Source organism: Mauremys mutica, chromosome 2 (genome assembly GCF_020497125.1).
Source record: "Mauremys mutica isolate MM-2020 ecotype Southern chromosome 2, ASM2049712v1, whole genome shotgun sequence".
NCBI lineage: Eukaryota > Metazoa > Chordata > Testudines > Geoemydidae > Mauremys > Mauremys mutica.
In genome coordinates, this window is record NC_059073.1 from 119,694,400 (window position 1) to 119,712,828 (window position 18,429).

The 18,429-nt window shown below is 43.1% G+C and overlaps 1 protein-coding gene across 2 annotated transcripts in view; it reads left to right on the top strand.

Annotated features, from left to right (window-relative positions):
- Window positions 1-18,429, top strand: part of F13A1 (coagulation factor XIII A chain) — an 86,931-nt gene that overhangs the window by 31,574 nt on the left and 36,928 nt on the right. For both annotated transcript variants that reach the window (XM_045007774.1, XM_045007775.1), the window contains exons 4-6: window positions 3,985-4,236; window positions 12,981-13,099; window positions 17,364-17,471. In XM_045007774.1, coding sequence (XP_044863709.1) covers window positions 3,985-4,236; window positions 12,981-13,099; window positions 17,364-17,471 — 479 coding nt within the window. The remainder of the gene's footprint in view (window positions 1-3,984; window positions 4,237-12,980; window positions 13,100-17,363; window positions 17,472-18,429) is intronic.

Below are 18,429 nucleotides of genomic sequence, written 5' to 3' on the forward strand. Positions count from 1 at the left end.
AACTCTACTTAACTCTGAAACTAGTGAATAGGATTGCCCTTTTCCTTGAGGCATTGCTGTTCTGAGGAGCTCTCCTCATTGTGTTGAAGTAAAGACGTGCTTTACAACTAGATGGGACTATAGTTCATTTATTAGACTGGCAGACAGTGTTTGATGCCACTAAACACAACCTTAGATTAAAAACATGTAGTGCCAGAAAGGGCATAAAGTTGGGAACAAAACAAAAAGATAATGACAAAAGCTGTAATTTAAAAATTACCAGAGGAATGCAATGTTTAGTAGGCAATTCTCTTTTGCTACTTGTTTACATTTAATAAAGCAATACGCTGCCAGGTCTGAGAGGGCTATGGGCATGTCTGCATTGCAATTAGACACCTGTGGCTGGCCCGTGCCAGCTGACTTGGGCTTGTGGAGCTCAGGCTAAGGGGCTGTTGAATTGCTCTGGGGCTCTCCCACTTTGCAGGGTCCTACAGCCTGGGCTCCAGCCCGAGCCTGAACATCTATACTGAAATTCAACAGCCCCTTAGCCCAAGCCTCACAGTTCTGAGTCAGCTGACATGGGCCAGCCCTGGGTTTTTAATTGCAGTGTAGCCATCCCCTTAAGTGTACTCGTAAAAGGATACAAAATAGACCCAGTCTCATCAAAGTTGTTGGCTTGAATCAGTTCAGGTCTCTGGTCACTAAAATTTGTCACTGTCTGATGGACACAGGGTGATTCGTATGAAATGAATGTGCTGTCAATCCAGGTTCCAATGGACAGATGTCCATATTATGGAAACCACCAAAATTAGCAACTTTGATGGCAGTGTTAGCAAAGGGGACACAACCGGTAACTAAGAACAATTCCATTGTGTTCCGGTGTCTTTAGACAAACGTGACTAAGCCCTTGCCTACACTGCCACTTACAGTGCTGAAACTTTCTTCGCTCTGGTGTGTGATAAAACACTCCCCCTAAGCGCAGCAAGTTTCAGTGCTGTGAAGTGTCAGTGTAGACAGTGCACCAGTGCTGGTAGCCATGTACCCAATGCTGGTAGCTATTCCCATCACGAAGGTGGTTTTATTACAGCACACCAGGAGAGCTCTCTCCCACCACTGGAGCCGCAACTACACAGCCGACATTAAAGTGCTGCTGTGGCAGTGCTTTAAAATCGGCTGTGTAGACATACCCTAAGAAAAATGAGAACTAGTCAGTGCAAGGGATTGTTAGGTGGTTGTGAGGGATATCAGTGTTAGCTCACTAGTTTGAATTTGGCCTGTGAACAAAGGTATTACCATTTAACGATTGTTTAGCTCTCTATTTGTAGCCACAGCTCAGTTTTGAGTGGACATACACCCACTTCATAAAAAATAACATCACACAGTAGCACCCTTTTGGAAATCTCAAAGGGGCCAGGGACTGATGTCTACTCCCATCTCCAGAGGACCATTTAGATCAAGGATGAGTCACATCTCAGGGCACTTCAAGGGAGCTTATACTGCTATATCTGTTCTATGGATAAACGGAAGACTTGGAACAGATATTTTTTAAAGATATATAGGTCCCTAAAGATACAGTTAGGCAACTAGTGGAATTTTCAAAAGCACAGAGGCACCTAAACACCTTTAAAAGTTTGCCCCTTAGTTTAATGGGCTGTCAGCTGGGCAACTTTCAGCAGCACAAAGTTCAGACTTTTCTCTTACCTTTTTAATTGACTAAACCAAGCAATTTACCTGCTCTTTGGGATTAGATGGTTTGGAAATTGCTAGTGATGTCTACTGAATAATCCAACTTGTTTATAAGGACTTCTGCAATAACACTCAGCTATGAGACCTTGTCTCTGAACTTCATTGAACTCTGTTATTACTTTCAAATTGACTCAATGAATTCACTTTATGAAGTTCAGAGCAATATCCGATTCTTAATATCTTTGTAATTTAGCTTTACTATTTCCCTTTTGAGTTCTAATATATAAATGGAATCTTATTCACAATAGACCCAGTTCACCAGCATGTGCTTAACTTCAAACATGAGTGATCCCATTGACTTCAATAGAACAACCCATGTCCTTCAAGCTGAACATGTCCTTAAGTGCCTGATAGTGTCTCTTCTAAAAATATATATTCATTCAAATGCAGAAAATATCTAGCCATTATCACTTTAACAAATATAATCTTCATATCAGTAGTACAGCTCCTACTACAGCACAGATCAGAAGGTTTGTCAGGATTTTTGACCCTCTCTCTTGTCAGACAACCAGTGAATTCCTATTAATCATCTGAATCTAAGGGCTGCTAGAGTCTGTGCTGTACCTCACGAGAGGTTTCAGAGTGTTAGTCTGTATCAGCAAAAACAACAAGGAGTACTTGTGGCACCTTATTGACTAACAAATTTATTTGGGCATAAGCTTTCGTGGGCTAAAACCCACTTCATCAGATGCATGGAATGGAAAATACAATAGGAAGATATATATAGCAGTACATGAAAAGATGGGAGTTGCCTTACCCAGTGTGGGGGTCGAGACAAATTAATTAAAGTGGGCTATTATCAACAGGATGAAAAATCACTTTTGTAGTCGTAATCAGGGTGGCTCATTTCAAACAGTTAACAAGAAGGTGTAAATAACAGTAGGGGCAAATTAGCATGGGGAAATTAGGGTTTTTTTTAGTTCTTGTAGCGACCCATCCACTCCCAGTCTTTATTCAGGCCTAATTTGATGGTGTCCAGATTGCAGATTAATTCCAGTTCTGCAGTTTCTCGTTGGAGTACAGGGAACTGGGGACAAAGATGGCTTACAAAAGGCCCCATGTGGCTTCTGTGCTGTTGGAATTCTCACCTCCCTTATTGTGGATCCTGTTCAGCTTCTATATGGTACCACATTGGTGTATACAGGAAGGCAGAATTGGTTCCTAAGTCTAATGCGCACTCGAGTATTAATACCAACCTCCTACAAAAGAATAAGAAAGGTATTTTCAAAATCAGTACATGTATGTGGGTTTCAAGTGTCTAGGTTAAGCTAGTTGATTGGCTCTGCTGTCATCTGCTGCTGTTGGTTTATACAATTACTATACATCAAAAGTGGGAGCAAAATACCCACTGTAAAAGGAAGAAGGATCAAATCCAGCACCAGTTTAAAGGGCAATCCTACATTCAGATCCAAATTGTTAGTAGCCACAAAACTGTCATCTCCTATCCCTCTACACCTTAATTTTTAATGGCCTTTTTAAGATGTCCTGCACTTCAGCTTCCTATGTTTGCTATTGATTTTTGTTTTTTCTTTCTAATTCCTTTTTCTTTAGTAGGACTCTTACTTCTGTTGCATGCCCCAATAAACAGAATATGTAAGGTATCTGGGTTGCTGCATGACCATCCCTGGACTTTAGGGCAAAAATGGCTATGTACGTGGTCCTGCACAATCCATCAGATGGAAGCACAGTAGAAACTCAGAGGCTGGGCTGTGTTATAAAGTTCAGCTCCAGAGCTGGATTTATGTTATCCCAAAATGTAGGGATGTTCAGATCTGGGACTATCTCTACGTCAGCATTATAAAAATAATCGGAAAGGAAAAACAGTTACATGCCCTGCATACTCCACTTCAAAGTACATAGATGCTATATTTTCACTCTCCTATTATTAGACTTATCCGTCCCTGTGCGTTTGCTTCCCAGTCATCTGCATAAGAGCTGACTTACGATGTTTTAGGGCAAGGATCAGTGTGGAGTTCAGGAGAAGTGTGATGCAATAGCTAAACAATACTGAGCTATGGCGTTACCTGTTATTCCTATGGCAGCAATGCCTATAGGCCAGGCCCCTGCTGTGCTAAGGGCTGGACAAGCATATAACAAAGACAGTCCCATATAAATTGAAGAGGAGACAACTAGTGGATGCAGCAAACACACGGCGGGGAGGGGGAAGCACGAGGAAATGATGAGAAACTTAAATTGAGGCATTTACAAAGCTGTTGGATACATTCACAGAAGGATCCTCCTCTCTTTCCATTACTGTAGGTCGTTATCCACAGCAAAACAAAGGCACTTACATTCCAATCCCTTTGGTTGAAGAACTGCAAAGCGGGACATGGGGAGCCAAGATTACCTGGAAGGAGGACAGTTCCATTAGGCTGTCCATCATGTCTGCTCCGACGTGCATTGTGGGGAAATTCCGCCTCTATGTCGCTGTCCTGACTCCCTATGGCATCCTCCGGACAAAGAGAAACCCAGAGACTGACACCTACATACTCTTTAATCCCTGGTGCCCAGGTGAGGGGTGTGCAATACTCAGATGTTCATACTTCTGCGGCAAGGCCCATCTGTTTCCCCAGGCTTTTGGGGAGGCAGGGGTGTGATAAAGTTTGTGATGGAGGGGGTTATTGTCTGGGCTTGTCTTCTTATTTTTTTAACTTGTGGTTGGTTATTTTCTAGTTTGAGTGGGCAGTAGCTGGTGGCTTTACTTTAACTTTTGGTTAGCTGCTTGATCACTCTGTGTGTCTGATTCAATGATTCAATTAGTCTTTCCACTGATTTCAGTGGGCATTGGTTCAGGGTGCAAAGAACTAAATGTTTAAAACCCAGTATTCCATTTGTGCATATAAAATCAGAATTTATGCTCACATATGCATTTTACAAAGTGAATTCTATGTTCAAGGCATTTCAGAAGCGAGTACAAATAAGTTGCAAGTTCCGATCAGCACCCTTTCAAAACAGTTTAGGAGCACTATGCCTTAACGTGATAAAACTTGAAATATAGACAGATCCAGAATCTAGAATGGCTTCAAACTTTTGGTATAGCTAATGCTTTAATGCTGTCCTGGAACTCTTCCTTCTTGGTAAATATAATCTCTTTCCCATAATATTTATATAAGTTTCTTTAGTCTCAAATAACGAGCATCGTACTTTGTGATAAATGTTTGGCATTATTAATAGAGTACTCTGCAGCACTTTGTTTTGTACATGGAGTGATTTGGCCCAAGTTCATTACCTGCCTCTGGTCCAAGAGAACATAGGCAATGATTAGTTTATATATTGTTTAGGAAGATGCATGATTAATCCTGAGTGAAGTGACATTACTTAAGTGGAATTAGGACTAAAAAGGAGGGAGGAGAAGGAGCTAGGACCAGTGGTGAATTTAGAGTTAGTGGGGCCCTGTGCTCGGCTTCATTTTTGCCCCTCCAATGGGGGGGAGCATTCTCTCTTATCCCCCTGCCCCCTGTTTTTCTTTTTTTTCCCCTGCATTCTCCTCCTGGGGCTCAGGGCAGGGGATGCGGGGTCTGGGAGGGAGTTAGGGTGCAGGAGTGGGGTGGGGGTGCAAGATCTGGGTGGGAGTTATGGTGTGGGAGGTGGCTCAGGGTTGGGGTGCAGGGTCTGGGAGGGAGTTAGGGTGCAGGAGTGGGCTGGGGCTGGGAGTGCAGGGTCTGGGTAGGAGTTATGGTGCGGGAGGGGGCTCAGGGTTGGGGTGCAGGGTCTGGGAGGAAGTTAGGGGGCAGGAGTGGGCTGGGGCTGGGAGTGCAGGGTCTGGGAGGAAGTTATGGTGCGGGAGGGGGCTCAGGGTTGGGGTGCAGGGTCTGGGAGGGAGTTAGGGTGCAGGAGTGGGCTGGGGCTGGGAGTGCAGGGTCTGGGAGGAAGTTATGGTGCGGGAGGGGGCTCAGGGTTGGGGTGCAGGGTCTGGGAGGGAGTTAGGGTGCAGGAGCGGGCTGGGGCTGGGAGTGCAGGGTCTGGGAGGGAGTTAGGGGGCAGGAGTGGGGTGGGGGTGCAGGATCTGGGAGGATGTTAGGGTGCAGGAACAGGCTGGGGATGGAGGGGTCTGGCCAGGAGTTAGTGTGTGGGAGGGGGCTCAGGGCTGCAGCAGGGGGTTGGAGTGTGGAGCGCTTATGTGGGGCAGCTCCCATTTGGTGTGTGGGATGCAGGTGCGAGGAGTTCAGGTGGCTCCATGTGGCCCTGTGCTTGCCCCACAGGCACCTCCCCCTGCAGCTCCCATTGGCTGCGATTCTCAGAGCTGCCTCCCTCCCCCAGCCAGGCAGGGCTGGAACACAAAGGCTTTAGGGGCTGTGGCCCAGGGATAAGTGGGCCCTGGCATCCTGGGCTGCAGCCCCTAAAGTCCTGTCCCCTTTCTGAATCCTGCCCTGCAAGTACAGGCTGGAGGACTCAGGAGGAGCAGGGGCAGCCACGCAGCTGGAGAGAAGTGGCAGTTTCCCTTTCAAAGCGCCGCTTCTCTCCAGCCAGCTGCACCACTGCCCTGTGCTCCTGAGTCCTCTGGCCAGTGTTCGCAGTGCTCCCACCACCCGCACCTCCCACCTGCTCCCCTGAGGCTGCGGGTGAGCCTCCCTCCCTGCTCTCCTGCCCCCCACAGCTTCTGTCCCTGCAGCCCCCATCCCGTGGAGCAGCCCCCCCCACACTCAGGAGCTGGTGCTGAGCTGCCCGAGTCCCCAGCCCTGGGGGCCCCGCTGTTGTTGGGGGGTCCTGTGCCAGAGCACTGTGTGTTTTATGGTAAATCCGCCCGTGGCTAGGACAGGATGCTACAGCACCATGAACTGTACTGAAAAACACTGTAGAGTTTTGTTCCTTAAAACTGCACAGTAAGAAGATGCTCCATGAAGAAACTAGGTGCACAGCCAGAAGAAAAGTGGGCGGAGTCACAGCCAGATGTAGCCATGCAAATATAACTCACTGCTGAGTGGATGTTAACAGATCCCCTCCATGCCTGATTTGTAGATGATATGAGTCTGTTACAGCCCCAGCTAGGGAGCTTTAGCATAAGTTGTAGCTGCTTGTGCTTTTAGTTCTGGACATCTCTGGTTCAATGCCCCATGTGTTGGCCAAGATGACAGCCATCCCCCAGTCATCCTGAGCCAAACCAGTGCAAAATCCTCCTAAGAACTCGAGTCCTCGAGCAGATCCTCATGACGAATGAACAACCATTTCATGTCACATGCTTATCCAACCCTATAGGAACTCACTGCTATCATGCTATGTACACCTGTTGAATATGACCAAAGAGACAAAAATCAGATAAAAATAGATCAGTGGAGGAAACCAGTAGGAGATGCTGCAAACTGCAATGAAGTGCTCATAGATTCATAGATTCATAGACTTAAGGTCAGAAGGTACCATTATGGTCATCTAGTCTGACCTCCTGCACAACGCAGGCCACAGAATCTCACCCACCCACTCCTGTAACAAACCTCTAACCTATCTCTGAGTTATTGAAGTCCTCAAATCGTGGTTTAAAGACCTCAAGGTGCAGAGAATCCTCCAGCAAGTGACCTGTGCCCCACGCTGCAGAGGAAGGCGAAAAACCTCCAGGGCCTCTGCCAATCTTCCTTGGAGGAAAATTCCTTCCCGACCCCAAATATGATGATCAGTTAAACCCTGAACATGTGGGCAAGACTCACCAGCCAGCACCCAGGAAGCTGTCATCAGCATTCAGGGAGTGATTAATAATGAAGAGGACAGGTCACTGATGCAGAACAATCTACGCTGGGTGTAAGAAAATAATATGTTCTTAAATCTGGCTAAATGTAAATGTGTACATCTAGGAACAAAGGATCTAGGCAAATGATACTCAGACCTCAGTGGTTCAAGAGCCAAATTAGCAATCACATTACCCAATAGAGCCACAGTAGTGTGAATTCATTGTTTCATTTTCTCTGTCTCTGTGTATGTATGTATGTGTATCTATATATATAAACTCTCTCTATAATATTATTCTCACAGCAAAATGACTAACCAAGTATTATTATTTTATCAACTACAATTGGTTAACAACATAATAAAAGCACCCTGATTGGTTAATAACTTAGATTGGTTAATAATTAACTCACACAGGGTTTTAATATCATGTGGTGCAAAAAGCTGTAGGAGCCGCATTAAAGAGCTACTTGCGACTCGCAAGCCTCAGCTGAGTATCACCGATCTGGGCCATACTTACACAATGGAGTACACTCATTACAGCCTTTTGCTAACTGAGCAGTATATTTAAGCTGTTGGGGTTATACACATTTTTGCTGCTCTAATTACAAATTTCTTCTGCTCATCCTTGAATATACCATATATAATTTGAGGATGAGGTATAAATGGATGGCCCTGAACTGCTCAAATAAACTATTGTGAATCCAACTTTGTGTCATAGGAAATTTCCCCTAGATTTGCATTTGTGGGTCAGATTCAGGGCCGGCTCCAGACCCCAGCGCGGCAAGCACGCGCGTGGGGTGGCCCTTTCCCGGGGGGGCGGCAGGCTGGGCCGGCAGACCTGACGCAGTCATGCCTGCGGGAGGTCCACCGGAGCCCCGGGAGGACCGGACCTGCCGCAGGCATGACTGCGGAGGGGGCGCTCGTCCCGCGGCTCGGCTGGACATCCCGCAGGCATGCCTGCGGCAGCTCAAGCGGAACCGCCGGACCTGCGAACCGTCCGCAGCTGCGGGAGGTCCAGCCGAGCCGCGCGACCAGCGGACCCTCCGCAGTCATGCCCGCGGGAGGTCCACTGCTCCCGCAGCTCCGGGGCGCCTCCCGCGCATGACTGCTTGGGGCGGCCAAAAAGGTAGAGCCGCCCCTGGTCAGATTTGAACTACTATGGTTATGTCTATCCTGCACACTCCTTGCAGCAGCATGTCAAGTACATACTGTGCATGCCCCCCCCAGCACGGATCTAAATAGCAGTGTAGACAGTAAAGCACTACTTAGGCAAGTAGATTAAAGACATGCCAGAACCTTAAGGTATATACTAGGGCTGTCAATTAATTGCCATTGTTGTAATAGAACACCAATTGAAATTTATTAAATATTTGTGGATGTTTTTCTACATTTTCAATATTGATTTCCATTACAATACAGAATACAAAGTGTGCGGTGCTCACTTTACATTATTATTTTTTATTACAAATATATGCCCTGTAAAACTGATAAACAAGAGAAATAGTATTTTTCAGTTCACCTCATACAAGTACTGAAGTGCAATCTCTTTATCGTGAAAGTGTAACTTACAAATGCAGATTTTTTTTGGCTACAGAACTGCACTCAAAAACAAAACAGTGTCAAACTTTAGAGCCTACAAGTCCACTCAGTCCTACTTATTCTGCCTATTGCTAAGACAAACAAGTTTGTTTACATTGACAGAGATACTGCTGCCTGCTTCTTATTTACGTCACCTGAAAGTGAAAAGAGGGGTTCGTATGCAATTTTTGTAGCTGGCATTGCATGCCAGATATGCTAAACATTTGTATCCCACTTCCTGCTTCGGCCACCATTCCAGAGGACATGCTTCCATGCTGATGACGCTTGTTAAAAAAAATGGGACAAGGTGTGGAGCATGCTTTCAGCGGTCTTAAAAGAACAACACTCTGATAAGGAAACTACAGAACCCGAACCACCAAAAAAAGAAAATCAACCTTCTGCTGGTGGCATCTGACTCAGATGATGAAAATGAACATGCGTCAGTCCACACTGCTTTGGATTATTATCAAGCAGAACCCATCATCAGCATGGAAGCTTGTCCTCTGGAATGGTGGTTGAAGCATGAAGGGACATATGAATCTTTAGCGCATCTGGCACATAAATATCTTGCAATGCCAACTACAACAGTGCCATGCGAACGCCTGTTCTCACTTTTAGATGACATTGTAAACAAGAAGCAAGTAGGACTGAGTGGATTTGTAGTCTCTAAAGTTTTACATTGTTTTATTTTTGAATGCAGGTTTTTTTTTACATAATTCTACATTTGTAAGTTCAACTTTCATGATAAAGAGATTGCACTACAGTACTTGTCTGAGGTGAACTGAAAAATACAATGTTTTTGTTTTTTACAGTGCAAATATTTGTAATAAAAAATAAATATGAAGTGAGCCCTATGCACTTTGTATTCTGTGTTGTAATAGAAAGTAATATATTTGAAAATGTAGTAAACATCCAAAAACATTTAAAATAAATGGTATTCTATTGTTTAACAGCGCGATTAATTGCATGATTAATTTTTTTTAATCGTGTGATTAATCACAATTAATTTTTTTAATCATTTGACAGCCCTAGTGTATACCCTACACTGCTCTCTCTGTGACCAAGCAGTGCCCCCCATGTGTACACTGCTATTTTTAGTCTCCTGCTTCCTGTAGTCTCCTGCTTCCTCCCCACTGCCTCCTCCCCGGCAGTGGGGAAAAGACGCAGGCATTTCCCCACAGCCAGAGCCTTTCCCCACTGCCTCCCTTCCCCCCCCAGAGCCATTCCCTGAAGTGTAGCTATACACCTCAGTAGTGGTGACATGTAGTGTAGACATACCTTAAGTGTCATCGATTTCAGAAAGGTGAAATTCACCCAAAGTCCCTAATCTACTGCCCCAGTGGTGTAGATGGGTTTTGATTGCTAATCCAGCTCATAGGCTAGAGTAGCAGCCCTGGGGGATGGGGAGGTGCACTGCACTTGGCCATGTGTTGGGTACATGTTGCAGGCACACATACTAACCCTTGCTTACTCTGAGCCCTGTTGTGGCTTTAGGAGAGACACAGAGTTATACTGTGACAGTAGAAGTCCTGGGGGCCATTTGGTTACAGGGAGGCACAACAGTGCTCGAGCTCCCCAGTGCTCATGGAGAGTGCTTGTTGATGTGCCCATTAAAGGGAGGCAGCCTAGGCTCTCACTTGTGCAGTGGGTCTGCAGTCTGCTGCATAGGGGATATGACTCCCACCTCCTCCCTGCCCTCTTGGGAGAGACTAGATTCTCTCAGGAAGTGTTAGCAGAGGGCATTTCCTGTGCTCAAGAGGATACAGGGTATGCTACTGTGGCCCATGTATTAGGAGGGCAAGGCGGGAAGGCCTTCCTGTGGACTTCCCTTGCTTGATCTCACAAAGGAGCCAACCTATGACCCCGTTAGCTGCATTACTTCATTCAGACCAAGTGTATTTCACTCTTACTAATCTTCATACAGGTAAAATACAGGCAATTAAACGTAGTACTTTTTTTCTAGCATTGCTAGAATTTTATTTATTTCCAAGGTAAAACGTAATTAGTAGAATTAATGGGATCCTCCTGTTCATCGCATCTGTAGCTCCATTAGCACAGGATAATTTTGGATTTGTACTACCTGCAGAGTGCTTAGAATCAAAGTAGTTCACAAATGTCTCATGTTTTCTTCTCAACAGTGCCAGTGGTATTGAAAGCTGTCAAAAATCAAAGCAGTTGGTTTCTAGGACTTATTTCCACTTTTCAGTGAAAGCAGAGATCATTTTCTCTCTTTTTTTGGTTTAATAAAATACAAATATTTAAAACAAAAACAGAATGACAAAGGATTTAACCAATCTTCATCAGATTTTTGCAACGATTACATAATCTTCAAATAACAAAGACAGTCGGATTGATAGCCACAAGATTAACGGCTATTTTTATTCTGTGAAAGGAAATATCTGCTGTCATGAAATCATAGGCTGTCTCTACTGAACGGGTGAAATTATCAGTAAAGATAGAAGAAAATGCAATTTTCATTCCCTTAAATATTCTCGCTCCACCCATTTTCTACAAAGGTATTTTAATAAAACGCAAAGGTCAGTGAGTAAATATATACAGTAGCTCAATCTGCAAATTATACAAATCAACACCAATAAAATAGGCTATAGAAACCTTATGATCTGTGAAGTTTGCAACATTATTGGCAAAGTGCTATGCAGGAGTTGTTCAGAGCCAGGAATCAGAAATTGAAAAACTCACTTGACAATCTACTTCCTTAGGGTCAGAGTCTCAGCTCATATAAAACAATGGAACTGTTTCAGTTTATGCCATCTGAAGATCTGTCTTGAACTTTTAAATCTATGTTAGTAACCTTGGAATCCAAAAACTGTGATCCTCTGCTACCTGAGCTAAAAGACCCAGGTCTGTTAGGGTATGTTTACATGCCATTCAAAGGTGTGATTTGCAGCTCAGGTAGGCACAATTTGCTAGCTTTAATCTAGCTAGCATGCTAAAAATAGTAGTGAAGATGTCAAGGTTGCTCCCTCACTCCGAACTTTAGGGTACAGATGTGGGGACCTGCATGGATACTTCTAAGCTTAATTACTAGCTTAGATCTGGTAACACTGCCACCATCCAGAAATTTCAGTGTCTGGATCACTTTCTGTCCCCCCAAAACCTTCCCCTCCCTGGGCAGCCTTGAGAGGCTTTTTACATTATATCTCTAAGCCTCCCATCTTGCAAGCCTTTACACATGTGAGGCAGATCCTCAGGTGGTGTGTGGTAACTCCACTGAAGTCAACAGAACTAAGTCAATTTACTCTGCTGATCTGCCAGTGTTTGCCTTTAAGCATGTGAGGGTCCCATTGACTTCAATGGAATTGTTCATGTGTTTTAAACCTGTGAGAGAGTGTTTGCAGGCTCAGGGTTTATCTTCTCTTGATTGACATGAGATCAATTTAGAAAAGATTTCTTAAAACATTTTTGACAAAGTACTCTTCAACTTGTTTTCATCTTGGAAAGGTAAGTATTTCCTGGCCAAATGTACAATAACGCCCATATTTACAGGAAAAGAATCCAAACCCTTTAGCTAATATGAGGGAAAACCTGCAGTCCAAATACTATAATCATTTTTTAAGTCAGTACAGATTTTTCTTTAACTCGCTCGACACTGAGCTATTTTCCATTAACATTAATGAGTTTGAAATTGTTGGTGTTTGATCTGTTTTGTAGAAGTGCGTCATGGCGCTCAGCCTTTTAAATTAGTGATGCACAGTAATCATAAAATGGTTGATAAAATGTGACATTTTAATCATGCTTTACAGATCCTGCTGAAAACAGTCAGGAGTTGTCAGCATTTTTCATCTTACATACTTTTAAGTCGTATGTCTTATTTCTAACTGTGATTGCTATAATTATTATTGTTATTATTTCTATTGTGTTGGAAGAAATAACGTTAGGCCTGGTGAACAAAAGACACTTTTCACGTAAGATGACTAGAATACAGTAGCTTTAAAATATGTCGACTATAAAAACAAAGTGGCTGTATTAATGGCTATTGTGTGTAAATTCTGATGCAGAGGATTCTGTGTTTCTGGATGACAAGAAGGAAAGGGAAGAGTATGTCCTGAATGACCTTGGTGTTGTTTTCCATGGAGACATCAACAATATAAAATCCAGAAGCTGGAATTATGGTCAGGTGAGCCCTTTAAAATTTCTCTGGCTGGCCCCAGTGGTACTCTGCAAGTTAGTTTAATTGATACCAGATTGTAGGCTCTCAAGTGCATTATCACTCCCTTTCTGAGAAACACAGTGGGCATCATTTTAATATTGCATGAAGTGGGTATATACCTAATCCAGACAAGTAATTTCTTAATATCTAATATTTAAAGGGCTAGTTTTAGGGGCACATTTCAGATATTGAGAGGCTGTCCATTGAGAATTAAAGGAATCAGCTGACATTTCTGAAATGCACCAATATTTCTTCTGCTGCTTTATTGCCTCTCCATGATCAAGACAGTTGGCTCAAGACAAAAGGGGGACAGTGATTTTAAGCATTTATTTTAAAAAAAAAATTAAATAGCCCTCAAATGTTGTCTAATACAATTCCAGGCATAGTTTGTACCTTTTCCTCTTCTTCTCTTTAGTTCTAGCAGCTCAGTGGAAATACCTTCTCTTCTCACACATTATCCTGACATGGGCTGTGAGGGATCTTAAAACTTTTTCTGTTATAAGATGTGTTGATTTTTTTAAAAATAGTTCTGGATTATGGAACTTTCCTAACACAAACACTGATTTCTCTGTGAGAAGTTGCATGGGTTGATTTTCCTTCTCTTCCCCTGACTCCTCTCAAACACTTGGCTCTTTGTCCATGGACATGTTGGTTGTTCCATGTACCTGTGTCATGTGCTTTCATTTTTTCATTTAAATCTGGAGGCCCCAACTTTTTCCACTGCTGTGCTCCATTTGCTGTCCTTTTCCTTTAGTGAAACACAGCTGGAACTTGGGTGAAAGTGATATCGAACATTGAAGTCCTACAGGTGTAATAAACTGCTGAAAACTGTATTGATGGGCTCCTAATTTAAAACCAAATGAAGTGTACAATGTTTCTTAACTTCCACAATTGTCTCTCATTTGGGTATTGCCCAATATTCAGTCACTTTGAAAAATGTTGTTTTCTAAATGTGTGGTTTAATTGAGGAATCATGGATGTTAGGAATGAAGAACATGGGTGGGAGTGAATTAAAGTGCAGGCAGGCACCGTGCATGGATAGGGCAGAGGGGAGAAAATGAGGCCATATTTGCAGTATTGGTGGTTTGGTTTGTATATAGAGAATAGTGATATTTTATATCCTACAAGCCCGTTTCAATCACTGCTCATTTGGATGTTTTGCTCAAGCTGAAAGTTTTAAAATGGGAGGTGAAATTCCAAACCAGGACCACTAGGTGCTGGGGAGATTGTGCCTGCCATTTTAGAAATGGCCAGCACCATTCTGGAAAGTAAGCGAGTGGGCGGGGGCAGGAAAAGTGGACCCAGGAAGAATAATAGAGGGAATCCGACACTGGGAATAAACGAGAATGGGGAAACAATTGAACCCTTCATCATGATGGTGATTTTCCCCTTGTATTGAGTAAATTGCCAGTCACTGAGAAAAGCCCAACCCAAAGGGAATACAGGGAAAATAAAAGTTTGGAAGAGATCTGGGCAGAAAGGGTGCTCTGCCCAGAAAACTAGGGAGCTCGGATTTACAGTGATTTTCAGGCTTTTTGCAATAAAATTATGATCAGGTCCTCAAATTTGTCTACATACAAAGTTGCACCAGCTTAATTTAAGGCATGATTTTTTTTTTAAAAATATAGATTTAGTTAAACTGGTACAACAGGCCTATAGACACACTTATCTTGGTTTAACCAGCTTTTATTTCAGATTAGCATATGCAAATTAGAAACAGGTTTAACTTAAACTGAAATAAGAGGGTCCACACAGGAGTTTGCCCCAGTTTAACTAAACCAGTGCAAGTCTGTGTGTAGACAAGATCTCTGTGTCTGTCTATTCCTCCCCAGCTTTGTTTTCCATGTAGCAGTTCCATTACTTGCAGCTGTTTCTCCAAACTGCGCTGCCAAAACACCTCAGTCTTAAATCCAGCTTTTAATTATTTTTGTCCTTGGCTGTCTCGAGCAGAGAGCGACTGCTTTGTGCTGCATGGACTAAATTCAGCAGTATTCTCTGGATACTTGGCACTGCTATGGCAATGCAAAAGCAGCCATTCACTTCCTAAATTTTGGAGATCTTCAGATTTTGTGTTTTGCTTCAGGTCCATCTTTTGCTAGACAGCAGCTGAATGCCAGCGATGAAGACATGACAACGAGTTTGATGTAGTTTTTACAAAATAACTGGCATGAAAGGTGGAGAAGTATAGGTCTAGCCTGGTTTATGGCTGCTTTGTGCTGCTCTGGTGATGCGAAGTCACCAGAGTATGCTGATGGCCATTTATCTCTTCTCTTGTCCTTTTAACCCAGTTATTTCACAAACATGTACTATTGTTGTTTGCAGTATCGTAGCCACATTGGTCCCAGGATAATAGACAAGGTGGGTGAGGTAACAGCTTTTATTGGCCCGATAGAAGTTGGTCCAATAAAATATATTACCTCACCCACCTTGTCTCTCTAAACACATACTATGTCAATTCATAGATTTTTAAGGCCAGGGGGGCCTTAACACCACCAGGATGACAGCAATTCCTATGTTTCTCTCTCTCTCTCTCTCTCTCTCTCTCTCTCTCTCTCTCTTTCTCTCTCTCTGCCAGTGAGATTGAGATCTTCAGGCAGCAATAATTAAATGAGTACCTAATAAACTGTAGATGGCAAGGGTTTAACGCAGAATATATTTTACTGCATCAGGTCTTTGAGACCAGTGAAGACTAGATGCAAAGAAAACAGATGTTTGACTTTGGTGAAAGTGACATGTCCTTAGTTCAAGCCAAGAGCAGAGTGAATTGTGCCAGACAGGGCTGGTGCCAGCAGATGTGAGCCGGAGGATTTACATCCTCTGTTGTGAGGATGCTGTTCAGAAAGGGGTGTCTTTACAGAGCTATCCTTGGTCCAGGATTATTTCCAATACATACCAATAAGATTATCCAACTGATCTCCAGTGCGAACATTCAGTGGATGATATGACTCTGGCATTAGCTCCTTGACTGGGGAAATGCTGACCTCCACTGAACTCAGTTTTGCACTCTAAGATTATAACTGATTATTTAATAATGAGTTTCTGCTAAATGCCAGAGAAACCAAATTAGTGCAATTGTGGTTAGTAAAGCCAAGGAGTTGAATGATGATAAATGTACACTGACTTTCTTGGGTGATACTGCATTAGAGAGTGCAACAATATATCAGTACCTTAGATAGGTGCTGACATAATCAATTCAGTTTTTCTGTTTTAGATCAATTAGAAAACAAAACCTTTATAGCATATTTGTTTCTTTAAGAAATGGATGTATACTGTATATAGCGCCTTCCCATTCCTCGTATGGAATTAAATGAGTGAGGAAGAGCTTTGTAGTTCATACCTTTTGATGTATGTCACAGCCTACAATAGAAATATAACTTTGTTATATGCATTTTCAGTGAATACGGAAGATGATCATTTTATTAATGTGCATTTCTCTGTCCCCTAGCCTCTTTCAGGGGACAGTGGTATTTTCTGCTGCTATCCAATTTCTCCTAAGCAAATTGAACTACACCAAAGGGCAAGTTATTTGATGATGGATTCTGGTCTATGTAGGCACCTCTGCCCCCTATTCATTCCTGCGCTTGTTATTACTGGATTTCAGAAGTTGGAGTCTTTAGACTATGTTTTTAAAGAAGACCGTTTTAGGTCACTTGTCATTTTCTTAGTCCAAACTGCATAGGCCAGAACTAATCAATGTAATGTATCTGATAGCTAGTTAATTTTAAACACAGGTATAAACATATTACTTTTTAAAGTATGGAGACTTTGCCCTAACTTTGGTAAAGCATTCATTGTTCAGCTTTGGGCACTACAGTGGCTATGTCAGAAAGGTCTTTGTAATCAACAGGTCTAGGATTTGTGAAGGACACGGAGTTCTCTTTGAATAGATGAGCATTCTTGTTGTTGTTAGAATTTCCTATTATATTCTTGATAGCCACTTAAAATGTTATGTAATGTAAAAATTACTTTGTTGCCATAACCTTTAACTGTCTAGATCAGAACTGACTTGAAAGCGAGACTACATTTTCTCACGATGGAACACTTCTTGCTCAATGTGGATAATTAGTAAACAAAAAAACCCAACAACCTGTATATCTAAACACTGAACTAAAACGTGACCTTGATCAATTTATTGTAGGGGCAAAGAATATTAGCTTCCTGTTTGCTTTCTAGAAGAAGAACGGAAGCAGCCTCTTTTCTTTTTTCTTTTTTTCTCTTTCCTTTTATTTAGTTTGAAGAGGGCATTCTGGACGCTTGCCTACACTTGATGGATAGAGCAAAACTAGATCTCTCTGGGCGGGGGAACCCAGTCAAAATCAGTCGCGTTGGATCTGCAGTGGTATGCAATAAAGATAAAGACTCGGAATATATTGGAAATGACGTGTTTTTATTTATTTAATTTTTTATTTCTATTTTGAAAGCTGATCATGAATAGCCACTTTGAATAGGTGGAATCTCACTTTCCTGTCCCAGTGCACTGCCCTAAGGTCAGAACTGACTTATTCTTATTACTCATGCTGAGTTCTAGAGACTGCCATGAATGATGTCTCACTCCCGGAGGGATGATGTCTTAGTGTCTACCCATCATCTGTGTCCGACACTAGGACCACACTGATAGAAGTGCCACTTTCAGTCATCGCACTTCTTGATGTGATGGCACTCCACCTGGCACCATGCCAGTATCTAGCAGGTCAAATAATTGATAACGTCCATCTTCCCGGAGCAGGGAAGACAACATGGTGGTTAGACTGGGAGTCAGGAGGCCTGGATGTTCATTCCGACTGTGACCTGGCTTTGGTGTTTGGCCTCTGGAAAGCCACTTCACTGTGCCTCAGTTTCTTCATTTGTAAAATGGGGATGATGATAATTATTTGTTGTAATTAGATTGATTGGGGCTGCCAGCAGTGCGAGGCACCCCAAAGGGGGAGAGTTGTGACCCTGGACCTCCTTCACCATCCAGTAGACCCAAGTCTGTACGTGGAGGAGCACACACTCTACCCTAATACAGGATGCAATAGCCCCTGTTAAGGCATGTGTGCCCAGTGCTTCTCAGGATTCCTGCTTGTGCAGGTCGACTCTGCTGTGTCCCTCTTTCCCCTTTCCACCCCCAGCCATTCTCCTCAGGGCTGCATCTTAACAGCCACAGTGTAGCCTTCTAGTGACTGGTTATAGCACAGATTAAAGATCGAAATACTGCACTGTCCTTGAAATGTGCCTCGTACAGTATGTCTCTCATGATAGCTAGCTGAATGCACCCTCTCACCCTTTGGTTTTGTCACTGAATACTTACCTTGTTC